This window comes from Procambarus clarkii, chromosome 89, assembly GCF_040958095.1.
Source record: "Procambarus clarkii isolate CNS0578487 chromosome 89, FALCON_Pclarkii_2.0, whole genome shotgun sequence".
NCBI lineage: Eukaryota > Metazoa > Arthropoda > Malacostraca > Decapoda > Cambaridae > Procambarus > Procambarus clarkii.
Genome location: NC_091238.1, coordinates 4,346,411 through 4,373,837, shown reverse-complemented (window position 1 = coordinate 4,373,837; position 27,427 = coordinate 4,346,411). Strand labels below are relative to the sequence as shown.

Sequence of the window (27,427 nt, the reverse complement as noted above, 5' to 3'; positions counted from 1 at the left end):
ATTTTACACCGTTAAACAGATGATACAGTTACTCGCCCAGGATTCATGCCAAATCACTCTTGCTTGCTTGCGGATCAAATGGGATTTAATTTTAAATAGATAAGCAAACTGTACACAGATCTAAATGTATTTGCCATTTGTCGCCACTTGTAAAGAACTTAAACCTCATTTAGTAAAAATTTATAAAACCCACCAAACCGGGAAGGCTATGTAGTACCACCGAGTGTGGAAGTTTAAGGCACGAGATTCAAGAACGTGTTTAAGGAAAAATTGAAGATTAGAACCACAGCTAACAAGTGAGAACCCAGTTCGGTTGTGACCTGCACTGGCTCCACCACCAGAGTACCACAGAGGTGAAGAACCTGCTAGTCATAGGGAACGAGCTTACCCACAATATTGCAAATCTTCCAAATCTGCGGCAGAGGAGTATCTGACGTAATGGTGGAAACACTTCCAACTCTCGCGCCTCGCTGTCCAGGTGGTCCAACAGGCCACTGCACTTTCTGAAACAAAATATAAGAATCAGCCATCTGCCAGCGTCAGTCTTTTCCAGGCTGCACACTTACAGCCGACAACCCTAGCAATCCGCAGTACAGGGAACGCACTTCCGTGTGCCCTGGGAGGTAGAGCAAGGAATAGAGGGTAGCATCCAAGACTAATGAAAACGAGGAGGGTGCAAGGAAGAGGTAGTAAGGAGAGGTCACAGTAGCACGGAGGGTGAATAGGTTCTATTCAGCTTTGGCAAACTGCTACCTAGGGAAGGAGAGGGGAGGGTGAAAAGACAAGGGAAAACAAGGATGGTGAAATGGTCACTTATGGAGGTTATGAACCCTCAACGAGATATCCAAGTACAGAGACGATCAGAGAAAGATCAAGACAGGGAAGAGAACGAATGGTTCGAGAAGGAATAGGAATCTCGGGTGTGTCAACATCACCCCAAAGGGTATGTCGACAGTTTAAATAACCCAACAGGAACAGCAGCTCTGTTAAGGAGTCCAGGAGGTTCCTGACATCAGGAAAGGAAAGAGGGACATTTGGGGGAAAAATTTAACAGACTACATTTTACTCAAAAACATGGCCAGCAAAATAATGGATAGGACATGGAAACAGTAGGACAAAGGGATTATCAGTACGAATCAAGAGACCAATATAGTTATGGGCCCCAGCAAGATCAAGGGGGGGGGGGGAGGAGAAGGGGGAAGGGGAGAAAGGAATAACTACGACAGTTATCACGACGAGCACCAAGCATCGGCTCCCAGAGACAAAGTGGTGAAACCTAAACAGAAGTTGGAGTTCATGAGAGTTTGCATAAAACCCATGAATATTCCATTGAGGAATTGACATTATCAAAAAATAAAATAAAAGGACAGCAACAGAACAAAGAAACAAAGGTAAATAACACAGCATATTAAAAAAGCTAAAGATCAGAATAAGGTTTAGCGGGCCATGGGTTAACTTAGTAAGAATGGAGGGAAAAAAAGCAGGACACCAGAGGCAGATTCACAGGGTTCAGGGAGGGGGGGGGGGGGCTGTCAAGGCCAGGAGGATAGGGGGTAGAAACTCTAGGTCAGCAACCAAGAGGAAATTTGGCCAAAATAAACTTCCACATTAGGGACAGGGGGGCCCCAACCAATAAAATGGGGAGTAAGCAATAGTTATGGGGCGAGGAAGAAAGGAATGCCGTCTCTTTTCTTACCCGCAGGGGGAGGAGGATGGAGAGGAGCCAGGCTTACGTTTCTGACGGACAGGTGTTCCAGTAACATCGTACTGGCCGACTGACTAGGGTCTTAAGTGAAGAATGGGAGTGAACAACATCAAGATTGCTGGGAGGATGATGGACATCAGCCTGGACAGACAGGCGACGTGGAGGGCCACGAGGTAATGGGGAGGGACAGGAAGGATCGGGGAAAACGAAATGACTTGGCAGACAGGGTAGGAAAAGGAAAAGGGGGGGGGGGAATCCAGAAGGAGATTCACGAGAGATACCTTCCGACCCAGGACGTAAAGGAACAGGGAAGGTGGTGGGCATGTTCGGGTCCAAGGCCTAGAAATGGTTGTGGGACAAAGGTGGGAAGGACGAGAGGTAGAACAACGTGCGAGCATAAGATACGCCAGTGAAGGGGTGGACACTGCAAACCGTGTCTTGCCTCGGGAAAAGTCAAATGATACTGGTGTTTCAAGTTAAGGACTACTTCAAGCTTTGAGTCGATACACGTGCGAGAGAATGTAGGGTGGGCCTCGCCGCAATTCAGGTAGCGAGCCCGGGGGATATGAGCAGGTAGCGAGCCCGGGTGAGGGGGGAGGGGGGGGGGAAGGAGGAGAGGTGTTAGCATTTGGAAGGGGAGTCCCCCTTCCATTATGACATCAAGCAGTGATGACATTTCTGAGGTTCTCTCTCTTTGGAGGCATACCACTAGGACCTGGTTGTGGCTCACTGCTTGCTTGTCTTACTAAGAATCTGTCTGTAGACATTTGTTTTCCCTACATTTTAACACTTGTCTGTAGTGAGACATCACATTGTCTCACTATGAATGATCTTCTGTTTTTCCTCTATCGTCATCCTCACAACTATTTTCTTAGGTTGAACTTTACCACTGACTTTCTTGGAACCCATGGCGTGATATACAGTATCCACTCAATTTAACGGCCTCTTTTATACTGATCTGCCGGTAATAATGACCGGTTTGAGAGACCGGTATCTGCAGCCTCATATATCGGTCTGGCGGTCGATATTACCAAAGGTCGGTATTGGGTTTGTTTTGGCATCGGCGGGCCCCCTCACATGGCAACAGGCCACCAACCTCTAAGGCATTGAGGGAAGGATGGGAGGTAGTGATTGATGAAGGGAGGCATTGAGAGGGAGAGGCAGGGAGAGTGGAGGTGGTGGTGAGGGAGGCAGTGATTGATGGAGGGAGGCATTGAAGAGAGGAGAGGAAGTGATGGAGGGAGGCATTGAGGGGGAAGAGACAAGGAGGGATAGAAGCAGTGAGGGAGGGAGGGAGGGAGGGTGGTGGTGAGGGTGAGGGAAGAGTGGCAGTGAGGGAGGTGTTTGGTTAATAAGGTTCACTTGTCCACTTGTGTGATCCAACTTGTCATATGAAGGAATTATTAATTGTAACCTGTGATAGAATAGGCACTAACACAGAAACTAACTTGGAATGCAATTACACAATGAACTTTATTTAGTTTTAGTTATGCAGCATAAAATATATCCTACCTGAATGTTACTTGAAAAATTACCGACATCTTAACTTCGGAAATACCGGAGCCCCGGAACAGCCCCATATAGGCCGTTAAATCGAGTGGATACTAATAAGAACTTTTATGTTCAAAAACTAAAAAACCAGCGTTGAATGTAATGAAACGCCATTTTCTGGGTGAGTCCCGGAGGCTCCCCGGAGCTATCCCAGGCTGATATGCTAATGTCAGACTTTGGCATCAGTCATGTGTATGGAGTTCTTAGGCCTACCGGGGACCACGGCCAGAACCGGGCCCCCTCAGAGAGGCAAGGGGAGCAATGGCCTATAGAAGCCCCCGTGTAGTTGGAAGCATTCTATGTCTGCCATCGACCGGAACAGGCACCCAGAAAGGTAAGCGCCCCAAAACAAACCCCTATTCTGGTTAAAATTGCTACCAAAAACCGAACTAGTGGATAGAACTCCCCAACCGAAAACAAGCAAACTAGTGTGACGTCACACACTGCCGCGCCGCTGTCTGCGCAGCTCCCCCCTCCCCGGGAGGGGGAAGGGGGAGCCCCAGACCCCCTGCGCCGGCTACCCACACCTCAGTTCTTGAGGCTGGATGTCAAAAACGCGAAAAACCGCCGACCGGAGGGAGGGAGGGATGCCGGGGAGCCTCCGGGACTCACCCAGAAAATGGCGTTTCATTACATTCAACGCTGGTTTTCTGGGGGGAGCCCCGTCGGCTCCCCGGAGCTAACTACCCACAGACAGAAAAAGAGGGACTTACCCGGGAGGCGGTCGTCGCTCACCCCTCAACTTGAAGCCGAGACAACTGGCTGCAACCGCCGACCCAAAGCAACACAGGCCCGACGAGGCCCAGGGACATTCACAAGGTAACGAGCAGCCAGGACCCTGTTCGACCGCCAAAATCCCCGCGCCCGAATATCAGACCAAGACATATTCCCAAAGACGGCAGCAAGAGCCGCGAACTTACGAACGTCATGGGCACAGGGATAGACCGCAGGCTGGCTGGACCTAATAACCCTGCGGATGACCTGAGAGACCCGAACCCGCGAACAGGGAAGAAGGGAAACCGGATCAACCCAAAGCGCGTCCCCGGACACAGAAGCTGTGGCGCGCAAATAACGGCGAAGCGCCGCAACCGGACACAAAACATGATGCACCCCCGGCCTGATCAACCAAGCATCAACCGCCCATGGACCCCTCCGGAACGCAGCAGTCTCATTCTTCGCCAGAAAAGAAGGAGACGGCTGCAAACGAACAAAACTATCACCACGACCAAAAGAGCAGAAACCCCTGCGCCGGAGGAGAGCATGAAACTCCCCTACCCGACCCCCAGAGGCCAAAGCCAACAAGAAAAGTGCCGTGGAAAAACAATCCTGGACCGAAGGGGCCACAACGAAACGAGGAGATGAAAGGAAAGCGCGCACTCTGTCCAAAGACCAGGACGGCTCAGGCGACTCATGAGCAGGCCGGAGGTGAAACAATGCACGAGACAGCTTGCGAAACGGCGCAGATGTAACATCGATACCGAAAGCAAGCTGAAGCGGCTCCGCCAGCGCCGCACGATACGAAGCGACAGTGTTAGGCATAAGATGACGGTCCTGAAACAACCACGAGAGGAAGGACAAGACCACCCGAACAGACAAGGAGCTAACACGACGAAGACGCAAAAAGAAACGGAAGGACCGCCAGGAAACTTCATACTGCCGCCGAGAAGAAGCCCTCAGGTGGGACACCAACAAGGAGGCCACCTGATCACCATAGAGATGATGATAGACTCGAGTAAAAAAAAACCATACGCGAAGACTTGAGGAGAAGATCGAACCAGCTACGTGACGTACCGGTCCGATCTGCTGAAAGAGGCGGAGCCGCGGGAAAACCCTCGGGTTCGGACACCGAGCAACCAGCGCCTGAAACCAAGGCTGGGCCGGCCACCAAGGGGCCAGAAGGACAACTCTCCCCCGGTAAGTCTCTAAGCGAGTCAGGACCTGGAGCAACAGCCGAACCGGGGAAAAGAGGTACAGGAACCCCCACCTCGACCAGTCTAGCCGAAAGGCATCGACCCCGACGGCCTCGCAATCGGGGAAGGGCGCCGCATAAACGGGAAGACGCCGCGACCACGCCGACGTGAAGAGGTCCACTTCGGGGCGCCCGAACGTCTGGCAAAGCCAACGGAAGGACTCGTCGTCGACCGTCCACTCCGTGGAGAGGGGAACGAAGCGAGACAGGGCGTCAGCCAAGACGTTGGACACGCCCCGTACGTGAACCGCCAGGAGAGCCAAACCCCAAGAACTCAGCAGACGAGTCACCCGAAGCGACCAACCCCAAAGAGACAAGGACCGCATCGAACCCCCGCGGTTCAGGCAATGAACCACCGGAGAGCAGTCCGAATGGAGCCGAATCGTCGATCCGCAGGCCACCCGAATCCTCCCCAGAGCAAACCACACTGCCGCGAACTCCCGCACCGTACTGTGAGCTCGACGGAAGGACGGATCCCAACGCCCCTGGCCGGCCTGGTGAGCACTGGTCACAAAACCCCAGCCGAGAGACGACGCATCCGTGTACACATCGAGCGAGGGCTCGGGTAGGCGCCAAGGCACTGAACCCCGAAAAACCCTTAGAGGAAGCCGGTGACGCAGCAACCGACGCAAGGCCCCCGGGGGTCGAACTCTGCGATCGTGAGAGAGGCGGAAGGGGGAACCCCGAAGGAACCAGAACAGCCGTCGAAGCCAAACCCGACCCGGCGGGTAGACCACCATCGCGAAGTTCAGGCTCCCGCACAGCCCCTCGAGCAACCGCCGGGTGACCCGAGGGCCCTCCAGAAACAGACGAAGGCGGGACCGCAGCCGCAGGAGAGACTCCAGAGGGAGAGACAAGGAGGCGGTTCGAGAGTCCCAAACGAGACCCAGCCAAGCCCGAACCTGAGAGGGAACCAGATGGGACTTCCTCTAGTTCACCAAGAACCCGAACTCTACGAGCTGGGAAAGAACCAAATCCCTGGCTAGCAAGCAAGCTGACTGGCTGGGAGCCCAAACCAGCCAGTCGTCGAGGTAGGCCAACACCCGAACACCTAGGAGACGCAAACGAGCCACCACAACCCGTGTAAGGCGCGTGAACACGCGAGGTGCCAGGTTCAACCCGAACGGGAGACAACGAAAGCGGTAACTCAGACGCCCCACAACAAAACCGAGCCAGTCCCTGAACCGCGGATGAATCGGGACATGCCAATAAGCGTCCCGGAGGTCCAGGGACACCATCCAAGCTCCCGGCTCCAAGAGGAGCCGAACCTGAGACAGCGTAGTCATCCGAAAGGAGGGGCAATGAACCCAGGGGTTCAGATGGGACAAGTCCAGAATGAACCGCAGGTCCGCGCAGTCCCGTTTCGGAACCGGAAACAGACGGGAAACCCATCTGAGGGACGACGTCGTTTCGACGACGCCCAAGCATACCCACTCCAAGACGACTCGACAGAGCGCAGGGGAAGAAACCTGCCCTGCCAGCCCCGACCCCCCAAAGGGGGGAGGGGCCACCCAACGCCACCGCAGGCCGCGAGACACGACCCGAAAGGCCCATGAATCGTGGGACCAGGCGCGGGCGAACAGCGCAAGCCGCCCCCCCATCGCCCCGTCAAGGGGGCAAACCGCGAAAGGGCCGGCGACCCTTACGAGACCCAGAACCCCGCACAGCGCGAACACCGCGCCGACCAGACGAGGGAGGGTCCGCAGGAGGAGCCAACCCCAAACCTGACACCAGAGGCCTACCACGACGAGAGGAACCCCGAGCCCTGGCACGACCTTTCCAGGAAGACCCACCCCGGGACCCCCGGAAAACCAACAAGTCCGACATCGGACGACAAGCCGCCGACGTAGCCTGAATAAACTGCGCCACGGCTGACTCCCCAAACAGGAGAGGACAAAAAGGTGAAGAACGCCAAAGAGCCGGAGCCCAAGCAGATTCCACGGAGGAACCCAGCACCGCCTGCTGACACGCGAGACGGGAAGCATAGAACAGGGAAACCGCATCCCGCAAAATCGGCGTGAACAGCTTCAACAAGGCAGCCGACGAACGCGCAGCCGAGGACAAGGTGCCGGACCCCGGGACGGACCCAAGCGTCCCCACATCCTCCACGAGCCAATCCGAAGACAGCTCCAGGAGGGAAAAGAACCGCAAGGCCGAACACAAAAGGCCCCGGGCGCGCAAGTCCTCCGCCACGAGCGCCGCCGAAAGGGAGGGAACCTGCACATGGAGCTGAATAACGCCCACATCGCGGGGAAGGGCAGGGGCAAACAAGCACTCATTCAGGTACTCAAGTTCACCCCCCAGGAAAACCTGAAGCACTGGGGAAGCTTCCCGCCACTCCAGCGTGCGGGAACGACAGAAGGAATGCCAGGAATCCAGACCAAACAAGGGGCAGTCTGCTAGCCAGGACGACTCCGGAACCTCGTAACGGAGCCAGAAAGGGAACGAAGTCCCAAACCTGAACGTGGACGGATCCATTTCTGAGGCATAATCCGGGTCACGCAGGAGGTAAGCTGCAAAGGCCGCTCGCACCACACCAGGTTGGATGCGATAAGCCGAAAACCTCCTGAAGGACGGAACCGACGTACCCGGGGGAACACGGAACCGAACCCGGGGAGGGGCCGACACCAAATCCAACTCGTACGCAGAGGGGGGAAAAGAAAACCCCACTCCTTGTAACAATAAGCCCCGCTCAGTGGGAAGAAAAACCCAGGTGGGGTCCAGCGGGGCCCAAGGCCCCCAAGTCAGCCCCTCCCCAGCCTCAAGGTCCGTCACCACAGGACCCGAGGCCGAGTCCTCTCCCCAAGCCCCGACCCCACAAGACAAGGACGGAGCAGCTGGAAAAGCTGGAGGAAGGGGGGCCCACTGGTCAGACCCTGAAGCTTCGGCCGGGAGACAAGACTCGAATGCCTCTGCCGCCCCCCCGGAAGGGGCAACCCCCGAAGCTGCCCGAGTCTCGAGATCAAGTAACCCCTGCTCCGACCCCGAAACCCTCAGACGCTTCGGGGCCGGAAGCAGGGGCGGGGGACCAGAACGAACAGAAGGGGAAGGACGAGGAGGTGCGGACTGAACCAGGATCGAAGCGACCCCCACCCCCAAGTCCGGGTCTCGAAAAGCAAAGCGGGGCAGCCCCGGGGCATCCGGGGAAGCAACCAACCGAGCGCGTTGCAACAGACGAAACCTAGACTGCAACGCACGTGCTGCCTGTACCCGAATAGAATCATCAGAGGATTGGGTAAATTGAGTCACAAGCAAGCAGCAACACTCACAGGACTCAGGGTCGAAAGTATCACCGACCCAACAGGCAGCGTGGCAGAGGCAAAAACAATGAGGGTCACCCTGAGACAAGGGGACCGAGCAACCCTCAAACTCGCACACAGCGAGTGGGGACTCCGGGGTCACATCCATCGGACCCACGTGCCCCCTAGGGGATTCCCAGGGTCCTGAGCGTTTACTTTAAGAGGACTCGCGCTCAGGTAGTCCCAGGCAGGGTGCTGCAAACCGGCGCCCAAAACTACCAAGCAAACTTCTAAAGCTGAACCCCAGGGACGTGTACACTCACGGGGACCTAGCAGGGGGCGCCACCGAGGAGAACAGTGGAAGGGCAAAAACAAACTGAATAAAACGACAGAACCCCCCCACCAGGCAAAAACAAAAAGAAAAACAAAACCCCACAAGAGGACAGCGAACCCCAAGGAACAGAGCCGGCCGCGATGTCGGGAATTGCAAGCTGAGCAGCACCCTGCGCCCCTACCAGTGCAAACTGCCTCTTACCCGCCGGTAACAAGGGAGAACAGAACACCCAAGAGCCCAACAGGCGGCCGAAAAACCGAAAGGTAAAACGGACCAGCAGAGGCAGACCCCGAGGAGCCTGTGGAAGGTGGCCCCAAGCCCCAAGGGCAGTACTTACAGGGCACCTAGGGAAGGCAGCCCTAGGCGCATGCAGCCCGAGTACTGAAGATAACTCCTGGCTCTCGCACCCACAAAACTAACACCACACGCAAAGCACAGTGCAGCAGCGACACCGGAGCCAGAGCACACGACCATCGCCTATAGCATCAGCCTCAAGAACTGAGGTGTGGGTAGCCGGCGCGGGGGGTCTGGGGCTCCCCCTTCCCCCTCCCGGGGAGGGGGGAGCTGCGCAGACAGCGGCGCGGCAGTGTGTGACGTCACACTAGTTTGCTTGTTTTCGGTTGGGGAGTTCTATCCACTAGTTCGGTTTTTGGTAGCAATTTTAACCAGAATAGGGGTTTGTTTTGGGGCGCTTACCTTTCTGGGTGCCTGTTCCGGTCGATGGCAGACATAGAATGCTTCCAACTACACGGGGGCTTCTATAGGCCATTGCTCCCCTTGCCTCTCTGAGGGGGCCCGGTTCTGGCCGTGGTCCCCGGTAGGCCTAAGAACTCCATACATATGACTGATGCCAAAGTCTGACATTAGCATATCAGCCTGGGATAGCTCCGGGGAGCCGACGGGGCTCCCCCCAGAAAAGGGCTAAAAACAATGTAATTCTTCACAAAGAATTCAAGTGCATTTGTCAACTTGGCTGGATGCTGGTAAACTGAGGCGCGCCTTGCAGCGACGCCACACACTTGGTGGACCCGTACGTGTATAAACAAACTCCGAACACCGAGGCAAACAACAAGTACCGAAACAAATTTAAAAAAAAAATTGAGCTCGAGTACTGAAAAATTAAAAAACGGGCATATGAAAACCAAGGTTCCAAGCCAAGGCGCTGCAAGGCGCGCCTCAGTTTACCAGCATCCAGCCAAGTTGACAAATGCACTTGAATTCTTTGTGAAGAATTACATTGTTTTTAGCCCTTTTTTAGTTTTTGAACATAAAAGTTCTTATTAGTATCCACTCGATTGACCAACAGTCAATCGAAGGAGTTCTAGGCCTACTGGGGACAAAAGCCAGAACCTGGCCCCTTCAAGAGAGGCACGAGGAGCAATCGCCTAAAGACACCCCACTTGTAATTGGAAGTAGTTTTTGTCTACCATCTACCAGGTCAGGCACCCAGAAAAGTAAGGATTCCAAAACAAACTACTGCTGGTCAAAATTTGCAAACCCAAAGCCGAACTAGCAACAGAACTCCACAATCAAAAACAAGATAACAAGTATGACATCACCACAAACATCGTGCATCCGTCTGCACAACCCCCCATCCTGGGAGAGGGACAGGGGGGGGGGGGTCCCAGACCTCCACTCAGGCAACTCTCCTCAGTTCAGAGGCTAAGTATCAAAAACGCAAAAAAAACATTGATCATTAGGGAGGGATGCCGGGAAGCAGGTGATGAGTCACAATAACGTGGCTGAAGTATGTTGACCAGACCACACACTAAAAGTTGAAGGGACGACGACGTTTCGGTCCGTCCTGGACTTTTAGTGTGTGGTCTGGTCAACATGCCGGGAAGCCTCTGGGTCTCACCCAGAAAATGACTTTTCATTATATTCAACACTGGTTTTCTGTGGAGCCCCCCTTCGGCTCCCCGGAGCTACCTAACCAAAGATAAAGAAGAAGAAGAACTTATCCGGAAGGCGGTCGTCACTTGCTCCTCAACTCGAAGTCGAGACAACTGCTGCAACCTGCAACCCAGGGCTACACACGCCCGAGAAGGGCCAGGAACATTAACGAGATACCGTGCGGCCAGGACCCTGTTCAACCTCCAAAAACCCCGTGCCGAAATGTCAGCCCAGGACTTGATCCCAAAAACAGCCGCCAAAGCCGCAAACTTACAAACGTCGTGGGCACGGGGATAGATCGCAGACTGGCTGGACCGAATAATCCTGCATATGACCCGGGAGACCCACACCCTGGAACAGGGAAGCAGGGAAACAGGGTCCACCCAAAGCGCATCCCCTGCCACAGAGGCCGTGGCGCGCAGATAACGGCGAAGAGCTGCAACCAGACACAAAACGTGATGCACCCCGGCCAAACCAACCAAGCATCAACAACCCAAAGACACCTTTGGAAAGCAGCAGATTCATTCTTCGCCAGAAAAGAAGGAGACGGCTGCAAATGAACGAAACGATCAACAGGACCGAAAGAGCAGAAACCCCTGTGCCAGAGGAGAGCATAAAGCTCCCCAACCCGACCCCCAGTGGCCAATGCCAACAAGTAATGAGCCTTAGAAAAAGTCCTGAACCAAGGGGCCCACCACAAACCGAGGAGGAGAGAGAAGAGAGAGCACCCGGTCCAACAACCAGGACGGCTCAGGCGGTGCATGCACAGGCCAGAGGTGAAACAACGCCCAAGAAAGCTTGTGGAACGGAGCAGAAGTGATATCCCACCCCGAATGCAAGCTGCAGCAGTTCCACCAGTGCAGCACGACACAAGGCGACAGTATTTAGCATAAGGTGAGTCCTGAAACAACCAAGAGAGAGAAAGGACAAAACAACCCAATCAGAAATCGAAGACAACCTACGAAGAGTCAAAAAATGCCGAAAGGACCGCCAGGAAATTTCATACTGCCGTCTAGACAAAACTCGCATATGGGACACCATCAACGAAGCCACCTGATCACCATACATGTGATGATAAACCTGCGTCAAAATGACCAGACGTGAAGAGTGGATAGAAGATCAAACCAGTCACGTACTGGACAGGACCGATCTGCTGAAAGAGGCAGAGCTGCGAAGACCCTCGGGTTCGGACATCTAACCCCAGGTTCCATGAAGCGCCTGAAACCAGGGCTGGGCCGGCCACCGAGGAGCCAACAGGACTAATCTCCCCTGGTAAGTCTTCAACCTAGCCAGGATCCGGAGCAACAACCGGATCGGTGGGAAGAGGTATAGGTAACCCCACCTCGACCAGTCCAGTTGAAAGGCATCGATCCAGACGGCCACGCAGTCTAGGAAGGGTACCACACACTGGAAGATGCCTCGACCACACTGATGCGAAGAGGTCCACCTCTGGACGCCCGTATGTCCGGCAGAGCCAACTGAACGAGTCAGCATTGACCGTCCATTCCATGGACAGGGGAATGAACCAAGACAGGCCGTCCGCAAAGACGTTTAACACCCCCTGAACATGAACCGCCAGGAGAGCCAAACCCCGAGAACCCCCGCGGTTCAGGCAATGAACCACCGGAAAGCAGTCCCAATGGAGCCGGATCGTTGCTATGTGAGTGATACGAATCCTCTGAAGTGAATGCCACACTGCTGCAAACTCCCGCGCTGTGCTGTCAGCTTGACGGAAGGACGGAACCCATCGATCCGGCCTCACCAGGGCCGGCCTGGTGAGTACTTGTCACAAAACCTCAGCCGAGAGACAAGGCATCTGTGAACACATCGAGTGAGGGCTCGGGGAGGCACCACAGCACAGAATCCAAAAAAACCCGCAGAGGAAGCCGGTGATGCAGCAGCCGAAAAAAGGCTCCCAGGATTAGAACCCAGCGATCACGAGAGTGGCAGAAGGGACACCCCAAAGAAACCAGAACAGTCATCAAAGCCAGATCTGACCCTATGGGTAAACCAGCACGGCAAAGTTCAGGTTCCCGCACAGCCGCTTTAACAACTGATATGTGACCTGGGTGCCCTCCAAAAACAGTCGTAGGTGGGACCGCAGTCGCAACAGCGTTGCAAGAGGAAGAGACAAGGAAGCGGTTTGAGGGTCTCACGCAAGACCCAGCCAAGTCCGAATCTAAGAGAGAAACAAATGGGATTTCCTCCAGTTCACCAAGAACCTGAACCCGGCGAGCTGGGAAAGAACCAAATTCCTGGATAGCAGACACGCGAACTGGCTGGGAGCCCACACCAGCCAGTCGTCGAGGTAAGCCAGAACCCGGACCCCCCCCTAACAGATGCAAACAGGTTACCACGACCTAGGTAAGGTGTGTGAACATGCAAGGTGCCAGATTCAAACCGAATGAAAGGCAATGAAAGCGGTAAGCCTGTCGCCCCACGACAAAACCGAGCCAGTCCCTGAACCCCGGATGAATCGGGACGTGCCAATACACGTCCCAGAGGTCCAGAGATACCATCCAGGCACTCGGCGCCAAAAGCAACCGGACCTGAGACAGATTGGTCATCCGAAAGGAGGGGCAAAAGACCCAGGGATTCAGATGAGACAAGTCCAGTACGAATTGCAGATCCGCACAGCCCCGTTTCGGAACCGAAAACAGGCGAGAAACTCACCTGAGGGACTTTGTCATTTTGACAATGCCCAAGCGAACCCACTCTTTGATGACCTGACAGAGCACAGGAGAAGAGGCCTGCCCTGCCAGCCCCGACATCCCCCCCCCCCTTGAAGGACAAGCGACCCAACGCCACCGCAGGCCGGAGGAAACGACCCAAAATGCCCATAAATCGTGGGACCAGATGAGAGCAAACAGTGCGAGCCTCCTACCTATCACCGTGTCAATGGGGCGACCCGCGAAAGGGCTGACGACCCCAACCAGATGCTGACGGCTCCACAGGAGGTGCCGGTCCCGAATCTGGCACTACTGGCTTACGACGACCGAAGGAACCCCAAGACCTGGCACGACCCTTCCAGGCAGGACCACCACGGCCCCCCCCCGGAGAACCAACAAGCCCAACATAGGCCGGCAACTAGATGAAGCCGCTTGCAGAAAATGCACCACTGCAGACTCTGCAGACAGCAATAGACAAAAAGGGGATGAAAATCTAAGACCCAGAGCCCAAGCCGATTCCAAAGAGTGGATGTGCACCGCCTGTTGGCACGCGAGGTGAGAAGCCAAGAACAGAGACACCGCCTCATTCAGAATCAGCGCAAACAACTTCAACAAGGCAGCCGACGCCCGAGCTGCCGAAGCAAACACACCAGACACCATCCCACCAGACACCTGCACATCCTCACTGAGCCAGTCCGAAGACAGCTCCAGCAGAGAAAAGAAATGCAAGATCAAAGCCAAATGCCCACAGGCGCATAAATCCTTGGCCACCAGGGACACCGAAAGGGAGGGGAACTTGCTCATGAAGCTGCACCTGACCGACATCACGAGGAAGTACAGGGGAAAAACAAGCACGCATTGAGGTGCTCAAATTCACCCCCTAGGTAAATCTGAACAACCGTAGTCAACTCCCGCCATTCAAGCGCGCGGGTCCAACAGAACGTATGCCACGTCCCCAACGAAAAGAAATGGCAGTACACTAACCAGGAAGATTCCGGCACCTCATAACACACCCAGAAAGGAAACGAGGAGCCAAACTTGAAAGAAGAAGGATCCATTACAGAGGCATAATCCAGGTCTCGCAAGAGGTAAACCGCAAGGACTTCCCGCACCACCTTTGGTGTGATGCGGGAAGCCGAAAACCTCTGGAAGGTGGGAACCGAAGAACCCAAGAGAACCCAAAACCGAACCTGGGGAGGAGTCACACACATCAAACTCGTACAGGGAGGGGGGGGATAGGAAAACCCCTCTCTCTGTAACAACAAGCCCCACGCCAAGGGTACCAACACCCAAGCGGGGTCAAACAAGGCCCAAGCCCCTCAAAGTCAACTCCTCCCCAGCCCCGGGAACCTCCACGTCAGGACCCGGGGCCGAGCAGTCCTCCAAACCCTCTGCCTCTGGGGAAAAAGCAGGATAAAAGGGGCCCGCTGGCACGGCCCAAAGTCTCCAGCAGGAAGAACAGGCTCGAATGCCTCTGCTGCCGATCCAGAGGAGGCAATCCCTGAAGCTGCCCGAGACTCGCCACCAGACAAACCCTGCCCTGACTCCGAAACCCTCAGATGTTTGGAAGCCAGGAGCTGGGGGGGTCAGGGGCAGGATGAACCACAGCAGGAGGAAGGACTAGATGGTGCAGACGAAACTAAAGTCGAGGCAACTAACACCCTCAAGTCCGGGACCCTATAACCAAAGCGGGGCAGCTGTGGGACATCTGGAAAGGCAAGCAACCTTGCGCGTTGCAGCAACCTAAACTGTGCATGCAACACCAAAGCTGCTTGCACCCGAATATCAATCTCATTGGACTGGGTGAATTGGCATACAAGCAAGGAACACCACTCACAGGACTCTGGGTCAAAGGTGTCAGACCCGACAAGCAGCATGACGGAGGCAAAGACGCTGAGTGTCACCCTGAGTCGAGGGGACAGAGCAACCTTCAAACTCGCACAAGGCGAGGTAGGACTCTGAAGTCTCTTCCATTGGACCACTGAGCCCCCAAGAGGGTTTCCAGGGCCCTTAGGCTGACTGCCGAGGGAAGCCTAGGCAAGGTACTGCTAACCGATTATCCCAGAGCTACCAAGCAAACAAACTAAAATCTGAACCTCTGCAACGTGTGCAAGCACGGGGACCTATGTTGAGATTATCTTGAGATGATTTCGGGGCTTTAGTGTCCCCGCGGCCCGGTCCTCGACCAGGCCTCCACCCCCAGGAAGCAGCCCGTGACAGCTGACTAACTCCCAGGTACCTATTTACTGCTAGGTAACAGGGGCATTCAGGGTGAAAGAAACTTTGCCCATTTGTTTCTGCCTCGTGCGGGAATCGAACCCGCGCCACAGAATTACGAGTCCTGCGCACTATCCACCAGGCTACGAGGCCTCCTTACCTAGTGGAGGGCCACCAAAATAATACATGTGGTCCTACTGCCACACCACTCAAAACAAAACAAAAACAAAAGAAAAAACCACGCAAAAGCACGTCTCCAGGTGAACAGAATCGGTCACTATGCGTATATCAGACAGCAGCACAGTACCTCGTGCCCCAGTCAGCGACGAAACTATCTCCTACCTAAGGGCAAACGGAAGTAAGAACCACCCCGGCTGAACCCCAAGGGCAGGCAATAACAGAGCAGCAACAGAACCACATGGAGGTTGTTTCCGAACGGTTCAGGGAAGATAACCCTGAGGTTGCAGGGGCAGTACTTACAGGACACCTAGGGAAGGTGGCCCTAGGTGCATGCAGCCCCAGTACTCTTGTGTTACTCCTGGCTTGCATGACAACAACACTGAACTACAACACTGCTCTGCAGCACTGCTCAAAGGATGGAGCCAGAGCTGATCAACCCTCTGCCTCACAACAGGCCTTCTGAACTGAGGAGAGTTGCAGGCGTGGAGGTCTGGGCCCCCCCCCCTCCCCCTCCCTGGGGGAGGGGGGGAAGGGTTGCGCAGACGGATGCGCGGCACTTGTGGTGATGTCATACTTGCTTCCTTGTTTTTGACTGGGGAGTTCTGTTGTTAGTTCAGCTTTTGGTTTGCAAATTTTGACCAGCAGTAGTTTGTTTTGGAATTCCTACCTTTCTGGGTGTCTGACCTGGTAGATGGCAGACAAAGACTGCTGCCAATTACACGGGGGTGTCTTTAGGCCATTTCTCCTTGTGCCTCTCTTGAGGGGGGCCAGGTTCTGGTTCTGGTCCCCGGAAGGCCTAGAACTCCTTTGATTGACTGTTGCCACGGTCTAATATATACACATCAGCCTGGTATAGCTCCAGGGAGCCGAAGGGGCTCTCCACAGAAAATCCTAATTTTCCCTGGAATACGACCTGCTAAATCATTTAACAACCAGGTACCCATTCACTGCTGGGTGAACAGAGGCTACAGTTAAGGATTGCCACCAGTCAATCCTCCTTGGCCAGGATAGGAACCTAGGCCAAAGCGCTCGCAAAGTGCCGGGCAAGTGTCTTACCACTGCCCCATGGGTAACTGCTTAAACTAACCTACGCTAACCTTCCTAGGCCTAATACATGCCATTGGAGGCCTAATATAGTACATATGTGCTACACTAAGCCAAGGAATATTCAAGTTTGTTTTTAAGCTTCATTTTTTCAGATAATAAAGTGAATAATGTAGTACCAAATTCTACTATCTAATTGCTTGCAGGCGATGAGTCACAATAACGTGACTGAAATATGTTAACCAAATCACACACTAGAAAATGAAGGGACGACGACATTTTGGTCCATCCTGGACCATTCTCAAGTCGATTGTGATGATGGACGGAGAAGAAGGCAATAAATAGGCAGAAGAGTGATGAGAAGAAAATCTTACAGGTAGGGAAGGTAAGGTGTAATAAAGAGGAAAGTAAGAACTGCAGAAGGCCCATTGGCCCATATGAGGCAGCTTCTATTTATACCACCCACAAAGAAGGAGATAGTAAAAGGAATAAGAAGGGGAAATAGTAGGAATAAGCAAGAGATCGTAAGAGAAAACAATGGAAAGAAAAAGGAACGAGAAAAATTGAAGTGTAAGCCTATGTTAGGTCACGTTTGTTAGAAAGTTTTGAGCATTTAAGTATATACTGTGAAAGGGAAGAGTCAAAAGCAATAAAGCCAGGACTCAAATTCATGTTGGGTAGGTTGTGTATTAGAGCCAATTAAACGAGACGGCGTCTGTGTAGAGTAGAGGCAGGAAAGATTATTTGAGGAATACCAATCAATAGGATAATTAGAATCCCTAACATGACAGAAGAGAGCATTGTTTGTCTGCAGACTTAACACTTCTTTTGTGTTCTTTAAGTCTATCATTAAGTGTACGGCCAGTTTCGCCAAAGTAGTGGAGAGGACAAGACGAACAGGAAATAGAGTAGACACCAGCAGCATTAGAAGAAGGAGGAGCAGTGTGAACTAGATTGCTACGAAGTGTGTTAGTTTGTCGAAAGGGGAGCTTTATGTCAAGAGGACGAAAAGTTTAGTAGAAGTTTTGAGTTCAGATATGAAGGGGGAGGCAGAGTACAGTGCTACTAGTGTTGGAAGCAGGTTTAGAATGAAAGAAATTTTATTTAGCTTGAGAATAGGCACAGTTGATAAAATGCAAGGGGTAACCAAGGCAAGAGAATGATTTGTGGATAAAGGCAATTCCAGAATCAAGGAACTGAGGGTCGCTGATGCGTAGAGTGCGGAGGAAGAGAGAGACGAGGACACTTTTCTTAACTGAAGGAGGATGGTAGGAAAAGAAGTGAATGTACATGCCACTATGCATGGGTTTGCGGTAGACAGAGAAAGAGAACCCGGACACAGAGCTGTGAACGTCAAGAAAAGGAAGGAGGGAATTAGATTCCCATTCAACTTTGAAATTGATAGAAGGAGCCAGATTGTTAAGAGAGGAGAGGAAAGGCTGGAAAAGAAAGGCCATGAGGCCATAAAGCAAAAATGTCATCAACATAGCGAAGCCAGAGAGAGGGACGAGCATCAATAGAAGCAAGAAGAACAGTTTCAAAGTATTCCATGTAGAAATTGGCAAGAACAGGGGAGAGAGGGGAACCCATAGCGACACCAAAAGTTTGAGTGTAATATCTACTGTTGAAAGAAAGAGAGTTAAGAGTCAACACAGAGTCTAATGAGTTCGAGGAAAACTTAGTATGCTAATATTGCTTAGTATGCTATTTTTATTATGGTGCACATAGTTACAAAAAATACTATCTAAACAGGAGGATGGGTTGTATTATTATTATCAACCTTTACTCATCAATATGATTTACAAAACTTACTCAAGTCCATGTGAAGATTTTGATATACGTTCCTAAAACGACAGCCAGGGAGACCACTGAGTGCAACACTCTGTGGACACCCTATAAACGACATATCTAACCTGCAAGATCAAAATTTAAATTAGGCTATTCAACCAATATAAGAAATACAGCATAATGCACCGCATATACCAAAATTTAGATTAGACTATTCAATATCAGAAATACAGTATTAAATACTGTACATATATTTATTATTTTTAAAATATGAATGAAATAATGACTATTATTATTTTACAAGTGCTTATAACACACACAAATCCCAATTACGTGATGCATCAAATGAACAAATCCACAAGGGCCATGACGAGGATTCTCGTCACAGCCCTTGTGGATTTGTTCAAGTGCCTATAATGCTAAACTGAGGAGAGTCTTGTTACATTCATCGAAGCACACAAGATAATAATTACTATAATAATAATTCAATGTGTTCATTGATACTAGTATCAATATGGCTACTGCACTATTTAGATATAAGCTCATTGTGTATTATGCCATTTGGATACATAACTGTGTAATACTAGAGTAGCCGAACGTTATCTGCAAATAGATCCGTCACAAAAGCTTGTAAGATATAAATAATGCAGAGAATGCTGCCATTTCCTGTAATATTGCACTGTATAGCTTTTCTATCTTATGCGAAAGACTGTAAATTCCTTACATAAAATTTAAAAATTACACAAGTGTGGGTTTTTATCCTATGTTATGATGTCTATGAGAAGACATTACCATTACTTCTTATTACTACTACTTGAAAGAAATTTATGGTTTGGTTTTAAATTTTTGTTTACTTTTTGAAGAATTTAGGCACTGCAGTTTGGATTTGAGAGATTTTACTAAACAAATCAGAAGAGAGAAAAAGAAAAGCACAAATAGCTAGAAGAAAAACATTAAGCCATGTGAGGAGTGTGCATGATAGTATGATGTTTCCAGTGGAGAGAGAGTCTTTTTACCGAAATATAGAGCCAAGCTTATTACTGTATTCGACTGCATCTGAAGCTCAAACTATTGTATTACCCTATCCATACTCCATCTCTTGGTAACATTCCTGCAAAAACATATGAAACAAAGACAATAATGTCACAGGCAGGTAGAACAAGAACTACAGTACAACAGATAATACAGGATATTAATTCATTAATAATTAAATTTGTTAATTTAATAATTACATTATTAAAAACTTGACTTACCAGTCTACTTTAAGTGTTTGTACCAAAGCCTGACTCGACTCATCATCCGAGTCTGATGAGCCGAACATTTTGATTTCTGCAAGTACCAAGCAAGTATGAATATCTGAGCACAAGCTGTAGAGTTCTGTCTGTAGGGCATGTGCCACACTTAAGTTAGGCAACATTATTTTAGTTTATGATTTTATAGGTGGTTAGGTTAATTAAAGGTCATTTGGTAAGGTAAGGCAAAGTTTGGTTATGCAGTACTGTATTGAGTTAAATCATTTATGTACAAGTCATATACAGTATATACAATATGGAGCAGCATCCATTATTGACAAACACACATCACATACAGTACTCTATACATTATTTTTCGTAACTTGGACCTACTCCATTTACAAACGACAGCATGGCTTAAGTGTACGGACAACAGGCAGACCGCCATAGCCCTGGGGATCACAGCAGAAGGGTGCATAATATAGTCACTAAAATTGCATTCGCTACTGGGTCAGCTGCCAGCCAGCTGCCCAAGATTACCTATCATAAATAGGGTACCACTTTCCCTATGGTTTTCGCAAGAGGGTGGGGGGAATGGGGGACGGGAAGGGAATTATCTGGAGAAAGCCCCAAGCCATTATTACTACATAGCACTTGGAAGGGGATCAGGTTAAGGATTTGGGAGGGAATGAGGGAGAGGAATGGTGCTCAACCTCTTGTTCAGTCCTTCATCTCCCAAAGTGGCAGGAGGAAAGGAACAAAAATATTGCTTTATAATTAATTACAAGTATTGTAAAATACTGGTTTAAAAAAAATCTGCCATGTAACTAGGGGCTAACATGTTTAGGGACCTGACAGCTGAGTGGATAGCGCTTCAGATTCGTAGTATTGAGGTTCTGGATTCGATCCCCAGTGGAGGCGCAAACAAACGGGCAGAGTTTCTTTCACCCTGATGCTCTGTTCACATAGCAGTAAATAGGTACCTGGGAGTTAGACAGCTGCTACGGGCTGCTTCCTAAGGATGTGTAACAAAAAGGAGGCCTGGTCGAGGACCAGGCCGCAGGGACGCTAAACCCCGAAATCATCTCAAGATAACCTCAAGATAGGTAAACTCAAACATGGTATATGCATACCATTTCTGCCAGAAACATAACAGAGAAAACTCAGTATTTGTCAGGTATCGGTAAAACATCTCACTACACTGCTTAAAATACTTGTATGTTGTCAAATATGTTGTCAACATTATCTGTTTTGCAGTTGTAGTCAGATGAGGCTACATTTGGTTTAGTTTATATCTTGTTAGGCTACTGATGTTAGGGTTAGATATTATTAGGCTACAGATGTTAGGTTTAGATATTATTAGGCTACAGATGTTAGGTTTAGATATTATTAGGCTACAGATGTTAGGTTTAGATATTGTTAGGCTACTGATGTTAGATTAGGTTTAGATCATGTTAGGCTACTGATGTTAGATTAGGTTTAGATCATGTTAGGCTACTGATGTTAGATTAGGTATAAATCATGTTAGGCTACTGATGTTAGGTTAGGTTTAGATCATGTTAGGCTACTGATGTTAGATTAGGTTTAGATCATGTTAGGCTACTGATGTTAGATTAGGTATAAATCATGTTAGGCTACTGATGTTAGGTTAGGTTTAGATCATGTTAGGCTACTGATGTTAGATTAGGTTTAGATCATGTTAGGCTACTGATGTTAGATTAGGTTTAGATCATGTTAGGCTACTGATAAGATAGATAAGATAATGTTTATTCAGGTAAAGGTACATACATTCAAAAAGAGTTACAATGTTGGATTTCTATATAGAGCTAGGACATATTATGCTTAAAGCCACTAATATGCAGTGTGTTTCAGGCACGCTGCTGTTCAATTTAGATATTGTTAGGCAACTGATGTTAGGTTAAGTTTACATTTTGTTAGGCTACTGATGATAGATATGGCAACTGTTTGTAAAAAAAACTCCATAATTACAATGTAAGTTAAACACTGAAAATTTAGTTATATGCTTGAGACAATAAATAGCAGCAGTGACCAGCTAACGGCTGTATTAAACAAAATGAAGACTAACCTGACTTAAAAGTACTGTACTTCTCAGACATGGAAATATAACAAAAATGCATTTTGCCTAACACAGTAGCTTTAGGCCTATAGAGTTCACATATAGTATATGTGAACTATATTTGAAATATGTGAAATAGTATTCATGGATACAGTGGCACTATGAATTAGTTACTTTACTTAGGATATATCTATTATGATAGGATAATGTAGCCGAAATTACATGCACAGTACATTAATATTTTTTTTCAACGTTATCAGGACACTCACTTTTTTCAATTAGCCAATTATGTCCAGATTTTCTGGATGCGTCAGATTATGTTTGCTAGTTTGCATTTGGTTTTGTAACTGTTCAGTAAGGAAATTATTTATGAGTTGTATACAGTTATATAGGGGCCTTGCAGCACAGTTGGCTACACCCTCAACTCACAATCCAGGAACCCGGGTTTAATCCCCCGGGAAAGGATAGAAATGGTCGAGCACATTTCCTTTCCCCTGATGCCACTGTTTTTCCAGCAGTAAATATGTACCCGGGAATTAGACAATTGTTGTGGCTTATTGTTTTAATTGTTGGGGTTGTATTCTATGTAAGGTCAGTAGTTAGTCTAGGGGGAAACCTCTATAAACCTGTATCCCCAATAACAGGAATTAAGCAGTTAGCTTATTCAGAATAGGTTGGTCTACACACATGTAAAGCTCTCCACCAGCTCAGATATCACACCTGTATTGACCCCTCACCCAAGCAGACTCTTCTAAGATTAGTTATACAAACCTCACATTACGCCTGTATATCTCACGTCACAATACAGTACCTACATTATTTTACGGAACATTACACACCTGCACCCAGCCCCAACACACCTGCACACTGCCTCCAACACACTTGCAAACTATCCCTAACACACCTGCAGACTACCCCTAACACACCAGCACGCTGCCCCAACACACCTGCACGCTGCCTCCAACGCACTTGCAAACTACCCCTAACACACTTGCAAACTACCCCTAACACACCTGCAGACTAACCCTAACACACCAGCACGCTGCCCCAACACATCGGTAGATTACCCCCAACATACCTGCAGGCTACCCCTTACATACCTGCAGGCTACCCCTTACATACCTGCACGCTGCCCCAACACATTAGTAGATTACCCCCAACATACCTGCAGGCTACCCCTTACACACCTGCACGCTGCCCCAACACATTAGTAGATTACCCCAACATACCTGCAGGCTACCCCTTACATACCTGCACGCTGCCCCAACACATTAGTAGATTACCCCCAACATACCTGCAGGCTACCCCTTACACACCTGCACGCTGCCCCAACACATCGGTAGATTACCCCCAACATACCTGCAGGCTACCCCTTATACACCTGCACGCTGCCCCAACACATCGGTAGATTACCCCCAACATACCTGCAGGCTACCCCTTATACACCTGCACGCTGCCCCAACACATCGGTAGATTACCCCCAACATACCTGCAGGCTACCCCTTACACACCTGCACGCTGCCCCAACACATCGGTAGATTACCCCCAACATACCTGCAGGCTACCCCTTACACACCTGCATGCTGCCCCAACACATTGGTAGATTACCCCCAACATACCTGCAGGCTACCCCTTACACACCTGCACGCTGCCCCAACACATCGGTAGATTACCTCCAACATACCTGCAGGCTACCCCTTACACACCAGCACGCTGCCCCAACACATTGGTAGATTACCCCCAACATACCTGCAGGCTACCCCTTATACACCTGCACGCTGCCCCAACACATTGGTAGATTACCCCCAACATACCTGCAGGCTACCCCTTACACACCTGCACGCTGCCCCAACACATGTAGATTACCCCCAACATACCTGCAGGCTACCCCTTACACACCTGCACGCTGCCCCAACACGCCTGCCAAAATCAGCTGTTGACATGTGCGGGCCGAGGGCCGTTGTCCACCGTGGTCAGGTCGACACCACAGAAAACGTGCCGGTCATCAGCCTTAATAGCTATAACTTTTAGAAATGGCGAAGATTTTTAGTTTCACATTATCAAGGATAACTACTAGGATTATTGAGGCTCCATCTTCTCCTTTACCCTCGAATGCAAGAATAATACTACTACTATTACTAATAAAACTAATAATAATAATAATAATAATAATAATAATAATAATAATAATAATAATAATAATAATAATAATAATAATAATAATAATAATAATAATAATGTTCCCCATATGTACTAATGTACTCCAATGTACCCGTGGCTTTGATGTGCCTCCAAGTGCAATTAATTTTGTTTTAGTGTACCTGAGAGTACCTGAAAGCAATCTACCTCATTTTTTGTATAGTTTTGTTTTTTTTATATATCTAGATCTTTGTGCCTGAGAGTACCTTAAATTTAGCAATCTACCTCATTTTTTTGTATAGTTTTTTTTATTATAGATCTATTTTTGTAATTGTCTTTTTTGCCTTTCTTTCCATCAAATTTTGCCTTTCTTTCCATCAAACAGCCCCTTATACAAACTAGTATAGACCCAGAACTAAACCTTCTATCTAGTATCTATGACAATCATCACTTTAATGATCGAAATTGCATGTATTATACAGCACAGGATGTAAACAATGTTTTAACACGTAATCATCTTGTGTGGATTCCCGCCCGAAGGTCGGCCATCTTGGCGCGCGGATTGAACGCTCCTGGCTGGACTTTCTTTCCACACCTTACCTGGAGCTTATCTTGGAATTCAGCTGGCTTCTTTGGGTCAGTGTATGTTCACTGCAGCTAGCCAGGGGCTCACAGCACCTGGGGAGGCCGGAGCCTCCCTAATGGACGCCTCCCCGAGCGGGGATACCATGGATGTTGACAGCAAGTCCCAGAGAGGAAAACGTATGATGGAAAATGAGTCGACTGATGCTGCCCCAGAGCGAGATGCTAAGAGGATGTCTTCGCCTTCAGAAGACTAGTTTTGTGGTACCCCATTCCTCGTTTGTGGTTGTCCTAATCCAGTCAGAATCAGATCAGCGCGTGTTTGCAAATCCTCGTACCTTATAATTAGGTGCAGCAATTGAGGCTTCGGTATTGTGGCCACATTGCCTGCCTGAGACCATACGTACCCTGGGTAGGGGTGCAGCACTGAAGCTACACATCAGAAAGGAAGCTCTATCACACATCCGTGTATCCGACATTATTATGTTGGGGGGACTGGCCTGTCAGGTGCCGACAGGTATTGTCGCAGGAGGAGGAGTCTCGGGCCCGGTATGGGAAGATTGGCCCAATTGACCAGAGTGTAGATGTGGATGACATCCAGGTCACTCTGCAGGTGGTACGGGGTGCATCAGTGAGATTGTTGGAAGTTACCAGGATTCGCGGAGCAGCAGGGCCGACATCCATGGTCCGTGTAAAGTTCGATGGGCACCTCCCTGACCGAGTGGCACTACACAGGACCTCGTATCAGGTTCAGCCCTACAACTTCCCTGTGTTACGATGATGAAGATTAAGCCACCCAAAAGGTGGCACGGGCTTGAATAGCCCGTAAGTGGTGGCCCTTTTGAGCCATCACCAGTATCAAGAGCTGATACTGGAGATCTGTGGAGGTGCGACTGCACCCTGCGTGACGGGAGATGTCTCCCGTGTGAATGTGTTAAGATGAAGATGAAGCAACCCAAAAGGTGGCATTGGCATGAATAGCCCGTAAGTGGTGGCCCTTTTGAGCCATCACCAGTATCAAGAGCTGATACTGGAGATCTGTGGAGGTGCGACTGCACCCTGCATGACGGGAGATGTCTCCCGTGTGAATGTGTTAAGATGAAGAGGAAGCCACCCAAAAGGTGGCACGGGCATGAATAGCCCGTAAGTGGTGGCCCTTTTGAGCCATCACCAGTATCAAGAGCTGATACTGGAGATCTGTGGAGGTGCAACTACACCCTGCGTGACGGGAGATGTCTCCCGTGTGTGCTCTGCCTGACAACTGCCTGTGTTACTGATTGATTGATGAAGATTAAGCCACTCAGAAGGTAGCACGGGCATGAATAGCCCGTAAGTGGTGGCCCTTTTGAGCCATCGCCAGTATCAATAGATGATACTGGAGATCTGTGGAGGTGCGACTGCGTGACGGGAGATGTCTCCCGTGCCTGTGTTACGATGTCACGCTTGTTATCTATTTTTTAAGAGTCGTTACATTCTTGTACAGCCACTAGTACGCGTAGCGTTTCGGGCAAGTCCTTAATCCTATGGTCCCTGGAATACGATCCCCTGCCGCGAAGAATCGTTTTTTCATCCAAGTACACATTTTACTGTTGTGTTAAACAGAGGCTACAGTTAAGGAATTGCGCCCAGTAAATCCTCCCCGGCCAGGATACGAACCCATGACATAGCGCTCGCGGAACGCCAGGCGAGTGTCTTACCACTACAGATGATTAATGAAGATTAAGCCACCCAAAAGGTGGCACGGGCATGAATAGCCCGTAAGTGGTGGCCCTTTTAAGCCATTACCAGTATCAAGAGCTGATACTGGAGATCTGTGGAGGTGCGAATGCACCCTGCATGACGGGAGATGTCTCCCTTGTGAATGTGTTAAGATGAAGATGAAGCCACCCAAAAGGTGGCACAGGCATGAATAGCTCGTAAGTGGTGGCCCTTTTGAGCCATCACCAGTATCAATAGATGATACGGAATTTATTGATTGATTGATTGATAAAGATTAAGCCACCCAAGAGGTGGCACGGGCATGAATAGCCCGTAAGTGGTGGCCCTTTTGAGCCATTACCAGTATCAATAGATGATACTGGAGATCTGTGGAGGCGCAGCTGCACCCTGCGTGACGGGAGATGTCTCCCGGGTGTATCAAGAGCTGATACTGGAGATCTGTGGAGGTGCGACTGCACCCTGCGTGACGGGAGATGTCTCCCGTGGTGCGTTACCACTACACCACGGAGACTGCAAATATTGGGCCACAGTCGCCTCACCTGCCGTAATGCAGCACGTTGTGCAAACTGCGGCAAAACAGGCCATACAGACAGAGATAATGGTGGGTGCTCTGCTGCACCTCGCTGCTTTTTATGCCATGGCCATCATAAGGTTACGTCCAAGAGTTGCCCTGTATATCTTGAGGCCCTCCAGTTGGACATCGATCATAATCCTTGGCTTACAAAGGGAATACTTAAATCCATTAACAAAAAACACGACCTTGAGAAGAAGTATAGGCTAGGAACCGTCTCCAAAGAATTCTCAACACTCATAGCACTGCCACGACGCTCGATCACATCTGGATAAACATAACCTCTCCGCTTACTTCAGGTATAATCACCGATAGCACTACAGATCATTACCCCACATTTCTCTTAACTAACATTAGCAAACCACCTCTTGAGTCAAGAGTGATACGTTTTAGACTACACAATGAAACTGCTATAGGCAATTTTATAACTGCTGCTGATAATGTCAACTGGGAGTCCGAGTTAGGTAACATAGTGGACATCAACCTTGCAGTACAATCTTTTCTTCAAAAAACTCTTA

The 27,427-nt window shown here is 49.9% G+C and overlaps 1 protein-coding gene across 1 annotated transcript in view; it reads right to left on the bottom strand.

The window, feature by feature from the left end:
• Positions 1-23,874, bottom strand: part of LOC123773428 (cyclin-dependent kinase inhibitor 3-like) — a 28,582-nt gene extending 4,708 nt beyond the window's left edge. The window contains exons 1-4 of the mRNA XM_069317851.1: positions 23,798-23,874; positions 19,843-19,918; positions 18,614-18,714; positions 389-503 (exon numbers count right to left, since the gene is read on the bottom strand). Of these exons, the coding sequence (XP_069173952.1) occupies positions 389-503; positions 18,614-18,714; positions 19,843-19,910 (284 nt within the window). The 5' untranslated portion in view covers positions 19,911-19,918; positions 23,798-23,874. The remainder of the gene's footprint in view (positions 1-388; positions 504-18,613; positions 18,715-19,842; positions 19,919-23,797) is intronic.
• Positions 23,875-27,427: the final 3,553 nt, after the last annotated feature.